The 23,799-nt window shown below is 44.7% G+C and overlaps 1 protein-coding gene across 1 annotated transcript in view; it reads left to right on the forward strand.

Annotated features, from left to right (window-relative positions):
* The window catches only part of ITPR1 (inositol 1,4,5-trisphosphate receptor type 1), a 324,401-nt gene that overhangs the window by 17,533 nt on the left and 283,069 nt on the right, over positions 1-23,799 (forward strand). Inside the window, exons 3-4 of the mRNA XM_060109116.1 lie at positions 6,721-6,828; positions 11,120-11,190. Coding sequence (XP_059965099.1) covers positions 6,737-6,828; positions 11,120-11,190 — 163 coding nt within the window. The 5' untranslated portion in view covers positions 6,721-6,736. The remainder of the gene's footprint in view (positions 1-6,720; positions 6,829-11,119; positions 11,191-23,799) is intronic.

Consider the following 23,799-nt stretch of genomic DNA (forward strand, 5'->3'; position numbering starts at 1 on the left):
CAGGTGATTTTAGGACAGTGGTAGTGAGCCCAGATGGGGTAATTGGGGTGCTATATAGAGAAGCATATTGCCAACATATAACCCAGATTTGGGGAGTCCGAGAGGGCCTCCCAGAGGCAGTGACATCAAACTGGGACTGTAAAGGTGACTGGGAGTTAGCCACGGGGGGGTGGTGGGGAGGGGAAGGGAGGGGAGGAGTGTCAGGCAGCGGGAACAGCATATGCCAAGGCCTGGGGAACAGGGAGCCGTACAGCATGTTGGGGAATCTGGAAGAGTTCATCATGGCTGGAGTATAAAAGCAGTGGGGAGAGTACAGAGAGGCGAGGAAGGAGAGGTAGACAGGGACCAAATTATGGAGAGCCCTGAAGAGATTTGGGAAGGTTTTAAGTAGAGGAATGACATGGTCTGGTTTATGCTTCTAGAAGGTCATACTGGCTGTGCATGTAGAATAGATGCAGGGAGAAAGACAGATTCATAGAGATGAATAGGAAAGGTTTATGGAGCCCACTTGAGAAATGGTAATGGCTGCGATTGGGTGGGGGAAGAGGAGTTTAAAAGAATTGGGGGAGTCAAGAAATATATTCAAGCTTAAAATCAGTAAGATTTGATGCCCATTAAACTTCTTCATTCATATATTTGACATATTTACTAAGCACCTACCATGTGGTAGGCACGGGTGATGGGAATGCAGTGGGAATGCAAAACAGATCCCAAACAGATCTGGGCTTTAAGTAGGGCAGGGGATGAGATAGGGATGAATGTGTTCTAGGCCCAAGGGAACAGCATGGACAAAGGCCCTGTGACAGGGATAAGGAGAGAGGGAAGACGGGAGATGCCACCAGACTCTGTGGAGGTAGATGATGTGAGTGTGGAGGAGGAGAAGAGGGTTGGGCAGACAGGTGAGTTCTTTTTGGTACATTGAGATGCTGTGGGCATTTAGGAGCTGAATCCCAGTAGCTCTTGGCCATGAGACAGATTTGGGAATCCTCATCCTAGAGAAACCCCTGGAGCCAGCAGAGTGCACAAGAGGACCAGGGAGGTATAGAAAAGGCAAAGAGCAACACAGATTCTGTGACCAAAGATTTGGAAGACCACCACCTCTGGTTTCTCTTCTCCAAGGAGATCTCTGAATTGGTGCATTTTTTTTTTCAGACTTTACGGTATTCTTTATATTTGTGGAAAGCTTGGTATGTCTGCTTTTCTGTGAACTCACATTGATTTTGTTTAATTGAAATATGATTCACATACAAAAAATGATAGCCCTTTTAAAGTATACAATTCAATAGGACTTCCCTGGCAGTCCAGTGGTTAAGACTCTGTGCTTCCATTGCAGGGGGCACGGGTTTGATCCCTGGTCTGTGAACTAAGATCCCACGTGCCATGTGGCACGGCCAAAAAAAAAGTATACAATTCAATGCTTTTGAGTATTAAATCAGCGCATTTTTATTCCCACCTTGCTTACAAATAGAATCCGACATCCCTTTTCTTTACAGTTTGCTCAGGGAGCAGTTTCAGAGGACAGTGAATTGAAGCTGGGCCAGCGGGTGATGTGAGGCTCAGCAAAGCCACCACAGCTCCACTTGCTTGGGGACGTCACAGAGGCAGTAATAGAAATCCTTTCTCCACCCTGGTCGAGCCTCCCTGGGGAATCCTGTTTTAGAAGGTGCATCAGCTGGTTAGAGCAGTGGTAGGAGGTGGAGGTGGTCTAGAAATGGCTTCTGTAGATTTTATGATTTACTTCCTGCCGAGTACTTTGGTGGGTGCTTTATAAACACAATCGTATTGAGCCCCTGACCACCTGCTGAGGGAGGTACTCTTACTCTCCCCCTTTTATAGGTAGGAAAAGCGAGGCTTAGGGAAGTTACGGATCTGGCCTGAAGCTGTGCAGTGATGAGGTGGCAGAGCTGGGGTTGGAACCCTGGCTCTTGAGGCCAGGTGCTGTCAGGAGCAGGGGAGGATGCTGATGCTTTGCAATCAGAAGCCATGTCTTTAGGAGAAATCAGATAGAGAGCATTCACATATTGAGAGGCCTTTGAGCATCGGAAGACAGATCAGTAGCAAAAATTCTGGGAGGCGTTTGTCCTTGTGTCGGCGGGGGGGACAAGGGCAGGAGTGTCTTCTGACTAGGCTGTTTGAACCTAGGGTAGACCTCATTGCCAGGTGTTCAAGCAGAAGCGAAGACTATACCTAGGCGAGATGGGGGGGTGGGGTGGGACGGGGAGAGTTCTATTATTGGGCAAGAGATGGAATTACAGGCTTTGCAGGGTTGCTTCCGCCATTTATTCTATGATTCTGTATATTTGGAAAGGCCAGAATGCTCTGTGGTTGGGAGTTGAGTATAATTCTGCATTGTTCAGCTTTTTCTCAAGGGGTGAATTAGGGAGGATAATTATCTTCCCTAAAGTGAAATGTATCATCATGGGTCATACAGGAGTTCATTTGTTATGATACCCAGCTGACTTTTTATGCAGGGGATCCTTTCCTTTGCTGAGTTTAAATTTTAAAAAAATTTACTAACTTTCCAGTTTTATTGAGATACTTGACATATAATATTGTATAAGTTTAAGGTGTACAACATAATGATTTGATATATGTATATATTGTGAAATGATTACCACAATAAGTTTAGTTAATATCTATCTCCATACATAGTTAAAAATTTTTTTCCTTGTGATAAGAACTTTTAAGATCTATTCTCTTAGCAACTTTCAAATATACAATACACTATTGGTAACTATAGTTGTCATGTTGTACATTATATGCCCAGAACTTATTTATCTTATAATGAACAGAGAAAGTTTGATATAAAGAATTCTTTTTATTTTTTAAATTGAGCTATAGTAAATTTATAGTATTATATAAATTTCAGTTATACAATGTAGTGATTCATAATTTTGAAGCCCAAGAATCATCCAGAATTCTACCTCACCTCATTAAAAAAGTAATGAAAAATAGCTAGCATTGAGCAGTGAAAGTCCGCCAGCCCCTGTACTGGACACTTTTCATGTACCATTTCATCTATTCCTCAACTCCTTGAAGTATGTATTATCCCCATTTTACAGATGGGGAAAGGAAAGCAGAGAGGTTTAAGTGGCCTGGATGACAGTGGTGGACTAAAAATAATAGTTAGTGGACCAAGAGAGAGTTGGAGCTCTGGAGCTAACCACCTAGACTTGTTCTCGTAGATGTCTGGTGACCAATTCAGAGTTTGTTAGCAAAGAGCCCTAGGTGTCCATATAGTATTTGATGTACCAGGGTCATGCAGCTCAACTGCAGGTTGGCCCTGGCTCTGTTTTTCCCTTAGGTGATCCCCAGCCACTGTGTGAGTGACACAGGAGCCCTGGGTACAGCTGTGAGAAGTTTGCAGGCACAAGTGGTCCAGGATCAGATAAAGAGGCAGGCTCTCCCACCCTGCTTCTGAACAACAGGAAGTCTTCCATAAGATTGCTCCCAGGCCCATGGCACCAGCTGACTTTCCACCTCCTCCCCTCCAGGCCCCAGAGGCCTGTTCTGTTGACTATCGTGGCCTTTGTTTTTACTTCCAGGACATCACTGATGATAGCACCAGAACCTCTCCTCCCCCCTCCTCCTCCCCCTCCTCCCCCCTCCTCCTCCCCTTCCCTCCCCCCTCCTCCTCCCCCTCCCTCGCCCTTCTCCTCTTCCTCCACTTGACTAATGGTAGGTGACGGGAAATCTCCAAAGATTTCCAGCCAGACGAGGGAGGCTCTGCCTGGTCCTTTGTGAGGGTACTTATTGTTTGAGACCCTGGGGGAGAATCTGTCCCTCCTCCTGCCTCCCCCCCCACCCCGCCTTTTTTAAATTGGGACCCCTGGCAGATTGCTCAGTAGAGGATCATTAACTGTGGTGGATGTACTGGCCTGCGTTTTCTGGGGGAAATGTAAAGTATGCCTAAAGTTTATTTGTTCAACCATCTACTTAATAAGCATGTTGATGAGGAAGAAGATACTTAAATTTTTTCCATATCAAAATATTATGTGGTGACGGTAGAAAAATTAGGAAATACCAAAGTAGAAAAATTAGCAAATAGAATTGTGCATATAAAAGAAAATCAGTTCTCCATAGTCTTGTCACCCAGAGAATAAGAATGGTTAACATTTTAATCTGTGTTCCAGGTATCACCATTCAACAGTTCTGTTTACCAGTCATGTAGACCAGGGTTATAACCCGGGCCTTCCTGCTTGTTAATTATATGTGGCTTGGCCATCTTAACCTCTTTGTAGCTTAGTTTCCCAACAGCAAAATGGGAATAATGGTAGCGCCTGCCTCATGCTGTGGTCCTGAGGATTTGAGAACGTTTGTAAAGCTCTCAGCACAATGGTGGGCATGATAATGCTTGCCAAATGCTAGCCATTATTATTGGAAACGGTCTTAATGCAGAACCTTGCTGCACGAGCGTGGTCCAGAAATCTACTGCAATTATCAACTGCAGGCAACGTTGAGTATGTCATGCTTTGTCATTCCAGAACACTGAATTGTGTCCACTTCTTCCCATTAAGGGCCTGAAACTTTTAGTAAGGTGACCAGGTGGTGCTGAAAGTTCAGTGAATAACAGTCATACTCCTATTTCCTGGCCTGGTCTCCACTGGGGCCAAATACTCATTCAAAGGCCAAGCCCGAAAGGAGAGTCAGTCACAGTAGACAAGGCCCCTTGCCCTCTTGCCTGAGCACGTACCTGCTCTCCTGCATTCAGCAGCTTCCCAGTGTCCTTCTGGGAGGTCGAAGTGTGCAGACACAAATTTGGTCTGACTCAAAATTGAAACAGAACTTGCTTCCTAGTAATCAGTTCCAGAAGTACACAGACTTCCTGACCCTTTATGATAAAACTTTTATATATAAGCACATAAGGGAAATATTAATTCCCCTTAGTGGTTTTTTTTTTTTTTTCTTTTTCTGCGGTACGCGGGCCCCCCACTGCTGCGGCCTCCCCCATTGCGGAGCACAGGCTCCGGACACGCAGGCTCAGCGGCCGTGGCTCACGGGCCCAGCCGCCCCGCAGCACACGGGATCCTCCCGGACCGGGGCACGAACCCGCGTCCCCCGCATCGGCAGGCAGACTCCCAACCACTGCGCCACCAGGGAAGCCCCCCTTAGTGGTTTTCATTTGTGCAGCTTTTGGGGATGTTGTTTAATACGTTGGTTTGCCTTTAGGTATAAAATATCCAGTTAGGAAGAAATGACAGGATGATAGACTCGATTCTGGAGAGTGGGACTTGGCAAACTGTCCCTCTGCATGTTGTCTGTCTTTCCCCAAGGTCCAGAGATGCTGGCTCTTCTGTTTGAGAGTTTTTGTTCTCAGCTGCTCTCTCTCTTTATACATAAGTTCAAGGCAGTGCTCTTTATCTCTCTTGTAACATCTTGGTTGTTGGGGGGATAAATTAGTTTTTCCTTGCTGTTTCTCACAAGCAGTGAACTGAGGTTCTTTAATGGTTTGTTTTGTTACCTGCCCCTCCTGCTATGGTAGGAGAAATGCTTCCTGAGGTTTCCTGCTCATCATTGCTGCATGCTAATTCTGAAAAGAAAACTTGGCACCCAGAAAGCAATTTCAGAAGAGTATGCTTTTCCACGCCCTTACAACTCTTGTGGCTTTGCGGGAGGAATGCTTTCTGGCAAGGAATCTTGAGTAAAGAGATGGGCAGAGATGTTTAAGGGGGTCTGGGTTTGGAGGAGAGGTCTGGGGAAGACCTAGGTGACCCTGAACGTCTACACACCAGGTGCCTGAGGAAATGATGGGGGGTTACTGCAGTCCACACCAGCACACACTCTTCCCACAAAACTGAGATTGTTTCTTAAATGTCAATTTAGTTTTTTACAATTGGCTCCCACTCCTCAATATTTATGGCCCTGATGAAAGCTGTTTCTATGAGTCATGTCAATATTTTCGTTGATATTTGTGTGTGTGTGTGTGTGTGTGTGTGTGTGTCTACTAGGCTGTGTAGAGATTTCCTGAATTTAAGAGCATTTTCTAGGACTGCCCCTAAGTAGCTGTGTGCGTTCCTGACCAAGGTTCTTAAACGACCTCAACCTTACTCTTCTTAATTGCATTGGGGAGGGTTTGGACCAGGTGCTAAGATTCTTTCTCCCTCTGCAAGTGTTTCTTGGTGAAGTATGAGAAGGAAAGACCCTGGAATAGCATTTGGGTGAAGTGTGTAGGTCGTTGAATTCTTAAAAGGCTGCCAGAGCTTTGTGGTATTTATTACCACAAATAAGGTTTCCTCTTATTAATTTCATCTTGTTGCTTTGGCACCTCAGCCCAGGCACTGCCGGACCCAAGTTTTATACCAGGTGTTTCCTTCTGACTGAACGTTCCCTGAGGCAGATTGAATATGTTAATGTTTCATAAGTCAGACTTTCCAGCTCCTCATCACTGCAAAGTTCTTGGCTGACTTGCCTCCTGTCTTCATATTCACCATTTATTATTGAGGGTCTTCAACTTGGAGAATTGGATTCAGGCATGGTTTTGTTAGAAACAAGCATTACTGTGGTTGGAATATCCTGAAATGAAAGAATATGTGGGAAAAATGTGGTTGCAGATGTCCTGCTTGGCTCAGTGAATTGCCTGCCTGTCACACTCCCATTTAAATTTGACTTTTAAGTAGGACGCTTTGGAAAATTGAGCAAAGCCAATTTTCAGTGACTCCCCCCGCCGCCCGCCGAGCATTTCTTTCCTTCTAATAATGTTGCATATTTTACTTTGTCTAGGATTCTCAAGAAAGCCATGTCTGACAAGATGTCTAGTTTCCTTCATATTGGAGACATTTGTTCTCTGTACGCCGAGGGATCGACAAATGGATTTATTAGCACCTTGGGGTAAGAGCACCTGGTTTCTTGTGTGGCAGGATTTGTTTAAGGCATCATAACATCAGCTTAAAAACTGTGATTTTTCTAGGACAAGAATGTTTCCATTTTACTGGCTTTTCCAGCAGTGGTTGGAATCATGAATATCAAATCTCACGTTAACCAAGTTTAACATCTTACACAAAAATACTGTTTTCCTGTCAGTTCTGCAAGAGTGAAATCTCATTAGTTAGGACTCTGTTAATTCAGCATTTATTATAATTTCCTCTTTTTTCATATGTCAGGGGGAAAGTGTTAAGTATATGGGATGAATTTTAAGATTAATATTTACAGACCCCAAGGAAGTGCTTTAGCTTCGTAAAAGCTCTTATTTTTAAATGGTGACTTATTTGTTGTCGGAGCAAAGACCAGAACTTCTCAGATGCTTATCTCTCTTATTGGGAGCAGAACTTTTCCTACTTCAAGTTGCTGTGTGCATCTGAAAGTTACAAATTGCACAAAGTTCTTTAAATCAGAACTTTGGTCTTTTGTGCTTTCTTCAGTTTTTTTTTTCCCCCCCAACTCTTTTTTTTTTTTTTTGCGGTACGCGGGCCTCTCACTGTTGCGGCCTCTCCCATTGCGGAGCACAGGCTCCGGACGCGCAGGCTCAGCGGCCATGGCTCATGGACCCAGCCGCTCCGCGGCATGTGGGATCTTCCCGGACCGGGGCACGAACCCATGTCCCCTGCATCGGCAGGCGGACTCTCAACCAATGCGCCACCAGGGAAGCCCTCCCCTAACTCTTAAGGGTATACATACATTCCCTAATGTACTCATTTGATTGTCTTCTCCCTTCTTTCCCTACTCCTATTGTCTAGAAGAGGAAATGAGATGTGAAGTAGCCCCAAAGGCAGACACAAGCAGAATGGGGAGTGAAGATGGTTAACTGCAGAAGAGTCACAAATGGTCTATAATGTCTTTGCTGGGAAGGAGTAGTGGGTGGCATTGTTGTATTTGGCAAGAGCTGATCTCAAATAGATGGGGCGAAGGCAGGCAACGGCTTCTCCAGGAACCTCATTCTTACAGCAGCCAGAACCTTCATTTTAATCATACTTCTTAAAGTATGCTTGTTCTCTGGTATTTGTGCAAAGTGAGTACTCTCAGGCTCTCACTCAGTTACTCCAGCCTCAAAGAGCAAGTTATTTCACGTAAAGAATTCTGTAGCTCAACTGGACCTCTCTGAATAAAGATTTTATTTTCAAAAGTCATCCGATAAAAACAAGTCATCCACGAGTGCCTGATCACCAAATCAAGTGCTTTTTTTTTTTTTTCTCAGTCCTTACCTTTCTTTTAACTTCTCTAAAGACCCACCCTTCACATTTTACCTGCTGTGGCCTTTGGCAAAGAGTCCTGCTGCTTTGCCTCTCTGTTGTCCCTTTTTTCTTCTTGGCTGACTCCTTGCTTTTCCCATCCGTGGTTGAATCTTGAGTCCTCTTCTTATTTTTCAGCCAAAACAACACCAATAATAAGTAGGCATGGTCCTTACACGAATCCTACGGGTGTTTACAGCTCTGTGCTGCATACTGTACATACACCATCCCTTTAATCCCCAAACAGCTTTTTACAGTGAGCACTATCGTTATTGCTATTTATGGGGGCAAAACCTCTGAGCATCAGAGAGGTGAAGTCACCTGCCCCGGGGTTTCACAGTTGCGAAGACTCGGGACTCTAAGACCAGCACTCCTAACGGTTGCCCTTGACAGGGCAGACTTTTCCTTCCTGGCTTTGCTGACCACCCCTCTCTGGCTGAATTTGCTCACCACCCTCCTAACTGTCTGCCCAGAGCTCTTACCTGGATGCCTTGTAAAACCTCAACCCCACTATATGCCCCATCCCTCCTCTTTGGCCCCAGTTTCTTTTAACGGTGCCACTGCCCTTCCAGTCACCCGGGCACGCTTCCTGTCACTTGCTCAGTCTACTGTGCCAGCCCCTAAAATGTCAGTACCTCCTTTTCTTCCAGAGCATCTGTTCTTAGATTCCGTATGAAGTACAGAGCTTTCTACGAGTTTTCCTCAAGTATTATGAACAAATTAATGATAAGGTCTCCCCCTTTAACATGAGGATGGCTCTTTTATGAATTTGGGGGCCTAGTCCTTGCTTTCGATGAATATTTTATTCCCTTGGTTCCCTGCACATATTTGAGGATAATTAGGGTAAAAATGGATTTGGAAAATAAAGTGTGACCTTTTTCCTTCTCATATTTCTTACATTTATGGAGCACCAGTCACGGGTGACGATGAGTGACTGCCAGTTTTGGTGGAATCAGCCTCCAGCTCCATTTATGTTGCCCAGTTCCACTTATATAGATGGTGGTTACCTCCAAATGGCTTTATTGACTCACTGAACTTGAGAACTCAACTAGGACCTTGAAGAGCCCAAGCGTATGACACGCAGTGTCAGAGAAGTGCTTCTGAATCACCTGCAGAACTTGTTAAAAATAAAGGTTCTTGGGTCCCATCCTGGAACACGGCTTTAGTAGGCCTGGGGAGGATGGGCGCCTGGTATCAATATATTTAAGAAACAAAAAGTCTTATGAACATCTCCCTACTTGAGAATCCTTGAGACCTACTCTTGGATTTTACGCATGAAGAAACTGAGACCAGGAGGAGTGAAGTAATGGAGTTAGCGTCATGCTGCTAGTAGGTGGCCGAGTGCCATCTACAATTCATTTTCTTCTAGCCTGGACTGGGGCCCTTTCTCCTACCTCTTCCTGCTTGTTTGAGAGCTTGATGATAAATTAACCCAGTCCTGCACTGGATTCCAAGGCATTCCCCCCAGCCCCTGCATACACATATTATATTTGATCTGGTGACATTACCTTATTTATACTCACAGAGGCTCATTGACTCTTGACTTTCTGCTCTTAATTTTTGCATTACAATTCAGGCTGTGACCACACTGTCCCTCTTGTTGATGCAGAGAGGTCTTGTGTCTTGGAGCTGAAGGAGGCAAATTGCTGGTGGGACACTTTTGATTCATCCACCAAATAGATACTGAGTACCCAGCCTGGGCAGGAAGTGTGCTGGCCCTGGGCACCTCTGGGCCACAAAGCCGGCAGCTCTCTGCCCTCATGGAGTTCGTAGCCTAGTGCACCATTTGTGTTTCAGCCCAGCGATACTGGGGGGACAGAGGAGAGGCAGAGAGGGCCTGGGGCAGGAAAGGCTTGAGGGCCTTCATGGAGAAGATGGGGGCTCTGAATCAGGGTCTTGAAAGACGTGCAGGACTTTAGGAGTTGTCAGGGAATTTTGGAGGAAGGAGCAGTAAGATCTAAGGCCGGGTATTTAACGGTACGTTGCCTTTGGGATAAGACACAGATTAATGGAAGAAACCCTGGAAAACCATATTAACTGGGAGCAAATTCTGTGGTCACTTGGAAAATGAGCCAGTCTTACCAATACCACTTTTAGGAACTTGGAAAAGTCATTTAAACTCCTCAGAGCTTCAATTTCCTCATCTATTCAAACAGAAATATTGTTTTAGAATCGGTTCTTCTAAAAGCATTGTACAAGTCAGATTGTTCAGTTGGGACTTTAAACACGGAGGCTTTATATATAATTTGGGGCTGGTTATTTATGTGTATTTTTTGCACTAGTTGCTTTTGAAGCTCCAAAGTCCTTTCTTACTTCAATGCTTTTGTATGTGGGGTTCCCTCCCCCCGAAAACGCTCCCCTCTTCTTCATCCCCCACCTTGATTTCAGTTTCCAATAGCTCCAGTTTTCCCTCTTCCACCAGCAGCTTTGCAGATGGCCTCAGGCACAGTTAGTTTCTGGCTGTATTTTGTTCTCTTCCCTTACAGCCTTTGTTTTATATTCTTGTTATCAGTTTGTCTTTGTGGCTCCTGCATGAACTAGCCTTGAGCTCCCTAAGGGCAGGGGCCTGGCTTCTACTCATCTTCACATCCCAGGGCCTAGCTCAGTGCCTGGCATGGGGTGGGCCCCTCAGCTACCGTTGGTTGAGCGCGCGGATCCCTTGCTATGCCCCCGACTTGAGCATTAGTGCGTGCTGTGCTCAGATCTCTCATGGCTGCGGGTAAGAGAAAACAGTAGCTGAATGTGTCCGTTGCAGAAGCAGAGTCTTGGGTGTTTGGATGAGGTTTAGCTCCCTACATAGGAAACCTCTAATGTCAACAGCTCCCTGGCAGGAGAATAGGGCAGCCTAAGTTTTGTGCAGGAACAGCCCTGAGTGTTTGATTTTTGCATAGTGCTTAGGCTTTTATTTTCTTAGACTCGGCTTGGTACAACATTTATCTTTATTTTCTTTGCAGCCTGGTTGATGATCGTTGTGTTGTACAGCCAGAAACTGGGGACCTTAACAATCCACCCAAGAAATTCAGAGGTAAGTTGGTGACCTTCCCAGAGCGGGTCCCTTGACTCATTTGAAAATTCATGAAGTGTGTTGCTCTGTGTGGATTTAGTTTTTTTAAAGCAGTCGTAGGTTTATTTGCTTACATATTTTTTAAAAGTATGATACCAATTTCAAGCTTTCTGACCTCTTGAAAATGCATAAATAAGTTCAGTGTCAAGATTGGGTTGGCTTGTATTAGGGCCTTCATTTGTCTCTTGAATACATGTTGGTAAGTGCTAATTCAGTTTAAAGCCTCACACTTGTGCAGGTATGTCCAAACAAACAGGATTTCTGGATTGAGTCACAAGGAACAAGTGTTATTTCGGCAGATCTTGCTGTCCCTTTGGGGGTTTGATATCCTTAGATACCTCGCCTTGGAGTGAGAAGTTCTTGATTATTACTTACTTTTTGAGTTAAAAGGCATAGGTGGGACAGCTTTCCTGCTGGTAGCCTAGCAGTGTTGGCTTTCTTCGTAGGCCTCTTGCGTTTGATGCCTTCCTTGGAAGGTAGCTTAGTTTATTCTAGGAGGTGTTTAAAATATAATTGTTATCTTAAAGTGAGAAACATTCTGTTTTTATTTTTTGCTGTTACTGTGGTTAGTGGTTCTCAGCCCTGGCTGTGTAGTAGAATTATCTGGGAGAGATTTTAAATTACATGGCTGCCCAGGGCCCCACTCCAGACCAATTAAAGAATCTCTCAAGGTTGTGGCCTAGGCACTGGCATTTTTAAGGCTTTCCATGTGATTTTTATATGCAGCCAGGGCTGAGAACCCACTGGGTTAGGTATTTGACTGATGGCTTCAGTCCCAAAGAGTTTAAACCTTGCTGTTTGCAGATTGTGTCCTTTGAGTTATAAGTTCTTATTGTTAGGTGATTTAGAAACTGTTTGAGTTTTTTGGATAAAAGCTAAAGAAATTAGAATAAAATAGGAGGCAGACGTTCAGATGGGGGGAAGCCATTTGGAAGACGTTCAGTGTTGAGCTGCATCCAGTTGGCGTGAGTCTGCCAGCAGAATGTTTTCACCTGGGGGTGCTGGTGGGACACTGTTAAAAAAAAACAATTGTTGGCGTAAGCCTGATGTGACAGGAACCTGAGGCTCCTGTTGCCTCTGTTGCCTTTTTCTTCTCAGTTCCTGTTCCATGTCATCTTCCAAAACAGAATCCTGAATGCAGCAGAAAGATTTGATCCAGTGATCATAATCCAGTCGCTCACTCAGAGAATTAATTCCCTACTCTGAATTCTATAATGTGCTGCAATTTATCTTTCAAAAGAGCCAAGAGTGATAGACTTGAGCCAGGAGTGATGGAGAGATAACGTGCTAAGGGCTCTGCAGGCATTTTTAGCTCTTGGAGGGCTCTGTTCTCCCTGGGAGGGGATCGAAGCCCTCAAAGTTAGAGGTTTAGCACCTTGTCTGGACTCACAGAGCTGGTGATGGGTGCAGTAGGAGCTGGGCTTGTCAACTTGGGCTGCACAGAGAAATCACCTGGGGGACATTCAGAAATAACACGTATGAGCTCCACTTCCAGAGATTCTCATTTAATTGGGCATTTGAGATATTTTGAAAGCTCCCGGGGTGAGTCTCCTGGGCAGCCTAGGTTAAGAACCACTGCTGATAGAGCCTGAGCTGTAAACTCCCGGCTTTATTACATAGCAGGGAGCTGGTCCACACATTGCTTTTGCAGCAGGGACCAAGTGAAGGGATGAGAAGCTTATTGCTTGGGTCCAATGTGAGCTCTTATCCCATTCTACACCCAGGCTCTGGGAGTTGGGAAAGGAAGCTGAGAAAGATGTTAATGTACTGTACAAAGTTAACCAGTGGCTATTTGAATACAGGTTTAAAACGTTAAAATAAACAGGACCATAGCCAGGGGAAGTCAGGAGAGATATATGTTTTTCTGGCCCTAGGGTAAAAGTGCCTGGTGCTTAGATATACACCTGGTGGCTGATTGAAAGGGATTGTTCTGAGATAAAAGTGACAGTCCGATAGAGGCCATTTAGAAAGAACCAAACTCCGTTTATGGCCTGGCCTGGTTCTACAGGTGGTCATGTGACAGTGACTTAATCTGTTGACTGTCTTCCCCCATAAATTAAAAATAAAGGTTTCTAGGTTGTGAGGTGCTTTGTACTTGTGGGAAATCTGGTTCAAAACAAGCTTTGCTGCAGGCTTTGTGAATGTAGGTCACGGCTGCCTAAATTCCTTGTGGTGAGCCGGAGGCGCTCTGCACACAGGTGAGGGGCCCAGGCCCATCTCCCTTCGCAGCCGCTGCCATGCCAGGAAGGTCTCTTCCAGCTTGGAGCCCGGGCGACGTTTTCCAAAGCAGCCTTTCAATTCTGGTGTAGCGTACTTTGAAACATTTTTCTCTAAAATGAAGAGAAAGATCTCTCTTTAGAAAGGGATGACTGCCTTTCCAAATACAAGTCTATTTTGAAGTTGAAGTCATTTTGATGTTTAGAAATGGTGCATAGGGCAGTTGGGCAATTTGGAGGCATTTCTAGCCCATTTCCTTGCTGTGCCATTGCACCTCAAAGTTTAACAAACACATGGAAAAGTGAGGTGCTGGCATGCGGCCGCATAGGATGATGGAGTCTTTATCCGAGCAATCAGCTGAGCTACATTTAGTCATTTGGGTTTGCTGTCGCTTCCATTGTTTCCTTGCCAAGTTATTTCCTATATTGAGAACCATCATAAACCTGTTCTTAAGTAAATGGAAGCCAAAGGCCTATTTATCTAATACTCCCTGTGGCTTCTGACTTTGGGTTTTTAATTTTGTGAGCTCCTCTTGAAATCTGCTACCCTAGTGGTTAATAGCATAGGCTGTGGTATCAGGCTTCCTGGGTTCAAATCCAAGTTCTACTCCTTCTTAGCTACGTGACCCTGGACAAACGGCTTAACCTCCGTGAACCTTGGTTTTCTCATCTGCAAAATGCAAGATGGTTTAAGTCCCTCCCTTATAAGGTTATTGTGACGATTAAATGTGTGTTCCGCATTTAGTACTGAGGGAGCCTGGCCCTTAGTTAAGGGCTCAGAAAGCCTTAGTTATCCCTGTCTTTTTGTTCTTAGTTCTTAGTACAGAGCCTGATACTCACATATGGTGGCAGAAGGGAAAGGAACTATATGTGAATTCTTATGTGTGGTTCCACTTTTTGTCTTTAAATGCTTCTGTGGTTAGGGGTGTGTACCTGGACCCCGTGAGCCTAGATTTGAGGCCCAGTGTTCCCCTATACAAGCTGAGTGATCTTGATAGATGACTTAAATTTCTAAGCTTGTTTCCTTACTTATGCAATGGGGGAAAAAGGATTCCTTCCTCATAAAGATAATAGGATTGAAGATAATATGGGTAAAGAGCTAAACAGAGTAGTTGGGTCCACAAGGCTTGCTCGGTGACTGGTTGCTGTTACTTTTCACAGTAGATGCAGAAGAGTCAAACTACTGAACACACTTGCTTCTTTCTGATGAGTAAAAGTACATTTCCAAGTGAATTGCTTTTTTTGTGATTCCTTTGACTCCTGCCCCTAACATTGTCTGTAGGAAGAAAAGATTGGCTGCACATCTGTTTCACATAAGCCGAGGCTTTTTCATTATCGGAATGAATTTTGGACCGTGTCCTTGCCCTCTAGGTGATGAGAAGAGCTGAGATGTAGAATAATTCAGTTACTTTAGTCCTTTTGTTAATGTGGTACCATTTTAAAGCACCAGTGTCCATGGAAGGGAAGGCAGAATCTCTTTTCTTCCTGATTTGTGTTGCTTTGCCCACAATCTTAAAAGAATAGGGAAGGCAAACATCAGATTGAAACTGGGAATAGAAGCTTTGTGGTTAGTGATTTCCTGTCTCTATGTTATCTTTTCCTTTTCACTCCCACCCATCCCTTCCCCCTAGTAAATATACCGGCATCTTCTGCAAAGAAAAGATGGAAACTAACAACCATCGTCCATTTTGATCCTAGGATCTCTGCTGTTTTAAGTATAACCTTCAGCACTGTTGGCGTGGAAATAAGAACTGGGGCTTTTGGGAAATAAGAAAGGCTTTGGTGTTGATGCGGTTTACTGTGTAATCTCCTTTTTCAGACTGGGGCAGTGGTCCAGTTCTTGCCCTCAAAACTTGATCTTTTCCATTTATGTCAAGAGGCCAGTCTTGGCCCCAAATTCTTGATCTTGTACAGATGCTATCGTATCAGTGTCACCAAGGTGTGAGAGGTTTTTAACCTTGTAGCTGAGCCTTTAGTTTCAGAAGAAAAGCTGTTTGTAAGAAAACTCAGTGAAAGATGGGGAGGAGTTTAGTTTGGGCAGGGAAAGGGGAGGAGAAAGGAAGCCTTCTGATGTCATTCACTGCTTCATGTGAATTGGGGAACAGCTCAGAGATCAGGCTGAAAGTGTGGATGTGTTAGGTAAGTATCACCCTTGTCCCCTGTGCTTCGTCCTTCTCCCCTAATCAAGTTGGTTTCAAGCGCAATAATCCACTAGGTGGATGTATTATGAACGTGAGTGTTCAGCTCAACAAGCACTGAGGTCCTACTGTGTTCCAGCTGCTGGTTTTGGTGATAAGGGAAGGCAGGATGAGTTGAACACAGTCCCCCTGGCTTTTTGAGAGTCTTAAGGTGTCTTGGAGAAACAGACCCACATTATCAATAACAGTAGCCAACAGTAATAGAGCATTTACTTGTGCAAAGCATTTCCCGTGGATTCTCTCTTTTAGTCTGGTCACCTTCCTGTGAGGTGTAGGTATCAGTGTTCCCATTATGCAGATGAGGAAATTGAGGCCCTAAGAAATTGAGTAACTTGCCCATAGTCACTTAAATGTCCCTTCTTCGAATGATTATTATCATTACACAAACATTTATTGGTTGCCTCCTGTGCACCAGCCATTTATGTCCCAGGGAGGAAAGATAGAGACCTTGTCAAGGAAGTCAATGCCAATACACAGTTAAAATGTTTCAGGGCTGTGTTGAGAGTAATTTGTCCACGTGACAGCTGTTTATATGCAAGTAGAGGCCCAGCAGGTGAAATATCTTTCTATAAAGTAGGAAAGTTGCCCCTGTAATTTAGTAGTTTGTTGGAGCAAAGTAGATGATGACACTTTTCACGTGTTCTCTCTCCTTGAGCTTTGCAACACCTTCTCAGCCCAGGGTGTATCTGTTTTATCCCTGATGCCATTTTGGCTGACAAGGGTTGAGGATCTGGCCCAGCATCACATGATGTGTGAGTGTCAAGAGTCAGGCCAGAACACTCTTGCAAAGGCTTGGACCCAGTGCTTTGTCTTCCCTCTGCCCTATGGACCCTTCCCCGCGCAAAGCACAAGGGTTCCTTCAAGCCGTTGTCACCTGCAGTCTCTAAATGGGAATGGACTAGGTTATTACTTTTCTGCTGTCTGCCCACACTCTTTCTAGCATTAAGTTAGGACCATATAAATGAGGAAGAAAGCCCACTGCAAGATAGAAGACCACTTGGACCCTTTAACTTAATACGTTTTTTTTTTTCAAAGAGATTTCTATTATATTTAGCCAAACATATGCAACTACGTTATATCAATAGTTTCTGGTAATGATAATGAGTTGATTTCAATGTCTTTAATGGCAGTTCCCAAAATATTTTCTAGAAGTTAAAACAGACAACTATCCACATTCTTTGGAAAGATGCTAACAAAGGATATATTCATAAACGTTTTTTTCAATTCCTGATTCAGTGGGCTGGGCATACATTTATTACCTTTGGTGGTAGACTGCAGTAATGAGTAATGAGTCTTCTTTCTGAGGTCAATGGTTGTCAAGTCTTTTGATTTCATGATTATGGTTTTAATAATCTTTAATAATCTGGGTTCTTCCTTATTTTAGATTCTTTACCATCAATTAAATGCATTTTCCTTTTTTTTGAGTTTTAAATTTCCTCTTTATTGTCTTGTTCTTTTTTTTCTGCTTTATAACAAATTTAATCAGTTATACATATACATATGTTCCCATATCCCCTCCCTTTTTTTTTTTTTTTTTTTTTTTTTTTGCTGTACGCGGGCCTCTCACTGCTGTGGCCTCTCCCGTTGCGGAGCACAGGCTCCGGACACACAGGCTCCGCGGCCATGGCTCGCGGGCCCAGCCGCTCCGCGGCATGTGGGATCTTCCGGGATCGGGGCACGAACCCGTGTCCCCTGCATCGGCAGGCGGACTCTCAACCACTGCGCCACCAGGGAAGCCCTCCCCTCCCTTTTGCGTCTCCCTCCCACCCTCCCTATCCCACCCCTCCAGGCAGTCACAAAGCACCGAGCTGATCTCCCTGTGCTATGCGGCTGCTTCCCACTAGCTATCTACCTTACGTTTGGTAGTGTATATATGTCCATGCCGCTCTTTCACTTTGTCACAGCTTACCCTTCCCCCTCCCCATATCCTCAAGTCCATTCTCTAGTAGGTCTGTGTCTTTATTCCTGTCTTACCCCTATGTTCTTCATGACATTTTTTTTTCTTAAATTCCATATATATGTGTCAGCATACAGTATTTGTCTTTCTCTTTCTGACTTACTTCACTCTGTATGACAGACTCTAGGTCCATCCACCTCATTACAAATAGCTCAATTTCGTTTCTTTTTATGGCTGAGTAATATTCCATTGTATATATGTGCCACATCTTCTTTATCCATTCATCTGATGATGGACACTTAGGTTGTTTCCATCTCCGGGCTATTGTAAATAGGGCTGCTATGAACATTTTGGTACATGACTCTTTTTGAATTATGGTTTTCTCAGGGTATATGCCCAGTAGTGGGATTGCTGGGTCATATGGTAGTTCTATTTGTAGTTTTTTAAGGAACCTCCATACCGTTCTCCATAGTGGCTGTACCAATTCACGTTCCCACCAGCAGTGCAAGAGTGTTCCCTTTTTTCCACACCCTCTCCAGCATTTATTGTTTCTAGATTTTTTGATGATGGCCATTCTGACTGGTGTGAGATGATATCTCATTGTAGTTTTGATTTGCATTTCTCTAATGAGTAAAGATGTTGAGCATCCTTTCATGTGTTTGTTGGCAGTCTGTATATCTTCTGTGGAGAAATGTCTATTTAGGTCTTCTGCCCATTTTTGGATTGGGTTGTTTGTTTTTTTGTTATTGAGCTGCATGAGCTGCTTGTAAATTTTGGAGATTAATCCTTTGTCAGTTGCTTCATTTGCAAATATTTTCTCCCATTCTGAGGGTTGTCTTTTGGTCTTCTTTATGGTTTCCTTTGCTGTGCAAAAGCTTTTAAGTTTCATTAGGTCCCATGTGTTTATTTTTGTCTTTATGCGTTTTTAACAAGGTGTGGGGTACTCTGTCTGTGACCTGCAACATTATTTGAATCCTATTTGTAATGCAAATGAGGGTCTGGTCTGGGGCAGTATAACCCTGCCTCTGGGCGTCTCCTGAGTCACATGTTGGCTGACGGCTCCTGCTTGCTCAGCACGTGTCCCCTTTAAAAGATTGACAGCCTAGGAATCATGGTCTCAGGATGATACTGGGATGAGGAGTGTGCTGGTTGGCGGTGACAAACCACTCTGGATCTAAAGCATGGCTGTGAATTTGAGGATCAGACTTAGGGTCTTTTCATTTTTATTGGACTCTTCTTTTTCTGCAGTCCCAGAATGCTTGCACTGTGTCAGCCCACCTAGTAGGGGACTTGTGGATTTAGTAAGATGGCTTGGTTGGGAGAGAGAAAGAAGGGTTTCCCATCTCATGCAAGCTCTTTGTGAACTGGCCTGGGATCTCCCAGCAGTTTTGAAGGGAGCCTCAAATAAGAATGGCATTTTTCATGATCCAGCGATGAGAAGTATTTGAGTACCAGCAACCTGCTTATCTGATCACAGTCTTACCTGCGGTTTAGGCTGAGGTGGGGGATGGTTCTTCGCAGATGTGGGAAAACTGCTAGCCCTGGAGTAGAGAGCCCCAGCTGACCTGAGAGCTAGCGCCCCGCCCGGGCTCTGCCACCAACCACTGTGACGCCGTGGGGGAGTCGCTGCATCTCTCCGGGCCTCCGTTTTCCCATCTGCTCAATGGAGTTTAGCTGGAAACTGTGATCAGCGCCAGAAATAGGCCGGTGAGCATTTCACAAGGCAGCATTGTTGTCCAGGAGCCTCGTGCTATCCAGAAGTAGGTTTCTATTTCTTTGGGATTACAGGTCTTCTTCGTCAAGATAAGACGAATGGATGGAAACAGCCGGGCCTTATTCTGAGGCCAAATGGGGACACGGCCTGGATCTTGGGTCACAAAGGTCACCTGGACTAGGGTGGCCATAACGAACTCATAGGCTCAGCTTTCTTTCACACCCGCTCTCCTTCCCTGCCCGTTGTCTAATTGTTGCTAAGCAACATTATTTCTCCTTTTTTTTTTTTCTTTTGCCAAGGCCTCGAAGGAATGAACCCATATCTTACTTAGTTTTAAATACCCACATGTGAAGGGGAGGGCCTCCCTTAAATTTTGTTTGTTCTTTTGATTCTAATCCACGATGGGCCTTTCCCAGTGGGGCTGAGTTTTCTGACTGTCTTGTTATAAATAAGGCAGAAAAGTCAGTCTATTTAAGGTGCTTGTCAAGTATACGCCTTGAAGCATATTCAAGGTTTTGTGTGTATGAGCAGCTGCTTTGTGGGAACGTCTCTTGCAACGTGTTCCGCATTCACAAAATCAATTCAAATTTAATAAAAAGATTAGTAGGTTTTTTTATAATCTTCATTTCAGATTTACCCGCTTATCCCAATCTTGAACCAACAGACTCCATCTAAAGGGAGCGACACTGTAATTTAAATCAATTCCCCGGACACCATGGAAGGGTCCCAGCGTGTTCCACGGTCACTGGAGTGATGCCTCCTCCGTGATTATACTGGAGTCCCACACACTACAAGTGGCCCTCGCTGGATTCCTGCCTACTTGCTCCAAGCTTTGAGATGCGTGTCTGAAGGTGCTGGGTATCCCGCACGTGGACACAGGAGAGCTTTATACTCCGTTGCCTTGGATAGCTTCCTTTCTGAATAGCTGAGTCACCCATGGGAGAGTAGACCCCACACCTCTGTTTTACATTCATTTACTCATAATAATTCATTTGCTAATAGAGAGCAAATTTCAGCTCTCTATGCATAAAGTGCTTCCAGTGTAAGGAATGTGTTTTCTTTGTCATCTGATTGAATCTCGGTATTGCTGTTGTGGCTTCCTCCATTGAGGGCAAAATTGATTTGGACAGAGAGCATGTGTAATTGCATCATACTGTTATATGGTTCTCCTGAAAGCAGAGCATGGTGGTTGATGAAGGACTTTTTCTTTTGGTGAAGGCTTTTCTAATCCTGTCTTCAGAGCCCTGATGAAGTTATGTGGTGAATCACTTGGGTTTATGATAATTCTTTCCCTCCCTTTTTTGACAGATGAGGAAATTAGAGAGATTTAGGTCGTCTCCTGGGCTCAGAAAGCAATTCTGTGTCAAAACTGGGATTGGGACACACCCTGGGTCCCCACCCACACTATCTTTTAGGCTGCTGTGTTTGAACAATGGATTTAAAAAAAATTTTTTTTTATCCTGTCGCCTTGTGTCATTAATGATAATGTGTTTTCCATAAGTGCAAATAATAGTGAATACCATGTTTAGTGCTTACACATGTTAATGAAATTTAATCTATTTATTTAATTTGTAGAGTTTCCTTTACATACGTTAATTTATTTAACCCTCATAACAACCCATAAGGCAGCTACAGAGCTATGAAGTCTTGCCCTCCTTTTATAGATGAGGAACTAATGTACGAGAGGTTGAGTGGTGGGTCCAAGTTACACAGCTCGAAGTGGCAGAACCAGGATTTGAACTCAGACAGTCTGACATCAGAAGCCTTCCTTTTAATACCTACTCTAAACTGCTTTAGAAGGAGACGGGCCTTTGAGTATTCCTTTGCCAAATTACTGGATTCCTTCTTAATCACTTTCTTCCTCTACTGCCCCGAAATATGGCATTCTGAAATGCGTTGCCCAGGAGCAAATGTCTGCGTGCTAGAGGTACATGCTAACTGCCTACTTAACCTTCAGTGTAGTGTGTATCACAGCTGTCTTCTACTTTTGTCTCCCCAGCTAGATTTTGGAGCACCTGGAGGGACCAGATTTTGCCCTGCCCTCTTGGCCCAGTGCCCGGCATAATGCTGGTCCTTAGATAAAAGCTGGTTGAAAAGGAATTAGTGCTTGTTCTAAAATGGTTTTCACTGTTCCCGGTCCTTGCAGCGTTTTTTGCTGATGACATTTCAGGTTAACTGAAGGCTAATTTTTTTCCTACATGGATGCTTGATGCTGTGCTATAACCTGTCTCCAAACTACCTGAGTCTGGAAAGATTTCTGAACAGATTTCTTATAGTTGACTTGTCTTCTCCCTGGAATGTGGACTGGCTTCATCCTCTGAGGGTGCCTTCTCTTTGACCTCCCCCAGTGTTTGATCTTTTTTCTCTCTTACGCCCATAGTTTTGAGATTCCTTGGCTTCATTCAATACATGATCAGGAAAAACAAACAGTAATTCATTCCCTTCCTCCTTCGTGCCTGGTCTTCTGGCAGAGTCATGGTATGCCTTTGCTCTTGACTGTTGGAGCGCTCCTGTGGTGTGGTGGTGTATTATCCCCACTGTACAGTTGGGTACCCTGAACCTGGAGAGGGTCAGTAACCAGTCTGGACCAAGCTGGGATTTGAACCCATGTCTGGAGTGTTCTTGACAATGTCTCTACTCATCCATTCAAGTGAATTAATAGAGTTGTACTTCTCAAGAAGCATCTGGGGGCTCTTATCACATCCTGGGTTCCACATTTAAGAGTCATACTGCTCAATGGGAATACAGCTAAAGGAGGGGTAACCAGGAGCATAGGTCCCAAAGAGATGGCATTCATGCTGAACGGTGAGTAACTGAGAGAACTTGAGACATTTTAGACTAACCGGGCAACAACAATTCTCACCTAAGTTGCTGCAGTGGTCTCCTTGCTGGTTTCTGCATTTTCCTCTCTGTCTCCGTTGGGCCTGAGTGTTGGGGCCCCTCCCATCCATTCCCTGCGCCTAGAGGAATCAGCGCAGGTCTCATGATGTCACTTGGTTGCTTGGCGCCCTTGGTGGTTCCCTGGTTGTGCTTAGGATAAAGGACATGCTTTCGGGGTTCACAGGGCCCTGCATGAGTCTCCCTGCTTACCTCTCAGCCTCACCTGCAGTCCCCTCCACCTCCACATTCTGTGTTCCTGCCTCACCGAGTCATTTCGTCCTGGCAGTCAGGGTACTCGCCTTGCGCTCTGAGCCTTTGCGTGCCCTTTATCTTCTCTCTGAAATGATCTCCCCATCTCTGTCATTCCTCCTGGGACCCCCTAGTCTTTCTCATGCCCACTCATCCTTCAGACCTCAGGCATCCCCTGTGGAGGGTCTTTGTCGACCCTGTGTACACATAGGCTGCTCCTTGTCAGCCCGGACCCTGGAGCCAGGCTGCTAGGGCTTGACTCTCAGCTCTGTTTTATGCTAGTCATGTCAGCTTGAACCTCTCAGTATCTCCATTTCCTCATCTTGAAAATGGGAAGATTATTATATGCACCTCGTGGTGTTTCTGTGAGGGTCAAAGGAGCCAGTCCATGTTAAGTACTTAAAGGAGTGCCTTTCCTGTCCTAAATGCCCTAAAATTGTTGGCTGCTCTTGCTGGTGTATGACTTCCCTGTTACCCACTCCACTCATCGTGTGCTCGGAAGCTGTGCCTGTCTCCTCTAAGGCTTTGCACAGGCCCTGGCCTGTGGTAGGCTCTTGCATATTTGTAGAATGAATGAAGAAAAACCTCTAAGGCATCGCTTCTGAAACTTGAATGGTCACCTGGGGATCTTGTTACAATGCAGATTCTAATTCAGTAGGTCTGGGTGAGGCTTGAGATTCTGCATTTCTGACAAACCGCCATGCTGATGCAAGGCCCGAAGGGACAACTGACAGTTGTCTTCTCTTACTGTGAGGCTGTCATATGAAGGGATGTTCTGAGCCCGGAACAGTAGAGAATTAGGGCCAGCAGAGGAAAGTGACCAGAGGCAGAGTTTTCGATTTTAGGAATGTGCTTCTGACTGTAATAAATGCTGAGCCATTGCTTAGGGAAGAGGCCTGCTTCAAATTACTGAGTTTCCTCTCATTCATAGTGGTCTGAGCATCTGTCAGGGATCTTGGAGACGATTTCTGCTCTGGGACAGAGGTTAGGTAGATGATCCCATCTGACCGTAAGTGTCTGTGTTTTCCCACCAAAGGACCCAGCTGTTTCTTCTGTTTTTGCTTCCCGTGGAAGCCCTGTGTTTGAGGGCATTGGGTCAGCAAACAGCTGGGGAGAGTACAGACACGCTGTCCACATGAGTACCTCTCAGGGAACCAAGTATGTTCAGTTCAATGGGTAGAAAACAATAGGTAGTAGTGGAAAGATGGAATTATTGAATATTTGAAAAGGTGAGCAAATATAAAAATCCAAAAACCTTTCTGGATCAAGATCCTGCCAGATCTGGTTTAAATGAATAGGTAAGATGTACTGGGGAGGTCATGGGCATAGTGGCTGAGAGTGCTGGCTCTGGAGTTGGACTTGGGCTCAGGTCCCTGCCCCACCTCTCATTAGCTGTGTGACCGTGGGCAAATTACT

Source organism: Mesoplodon densirostris, chromosome 10, assembly GCF_025265405.1.
Source record: "Mesoplodon densirostris isolate mMesDen1 chromosome 10, mMesDen1 primary haplotype, whole genome shotgun sequence".
Taxonomy (NCBI): Eukaryota; Metazoa; Chordata; class Mammalia; order Artiodactyla; family Ziphiidae; genus Mesoplodon; species Mesoplodon densirostris.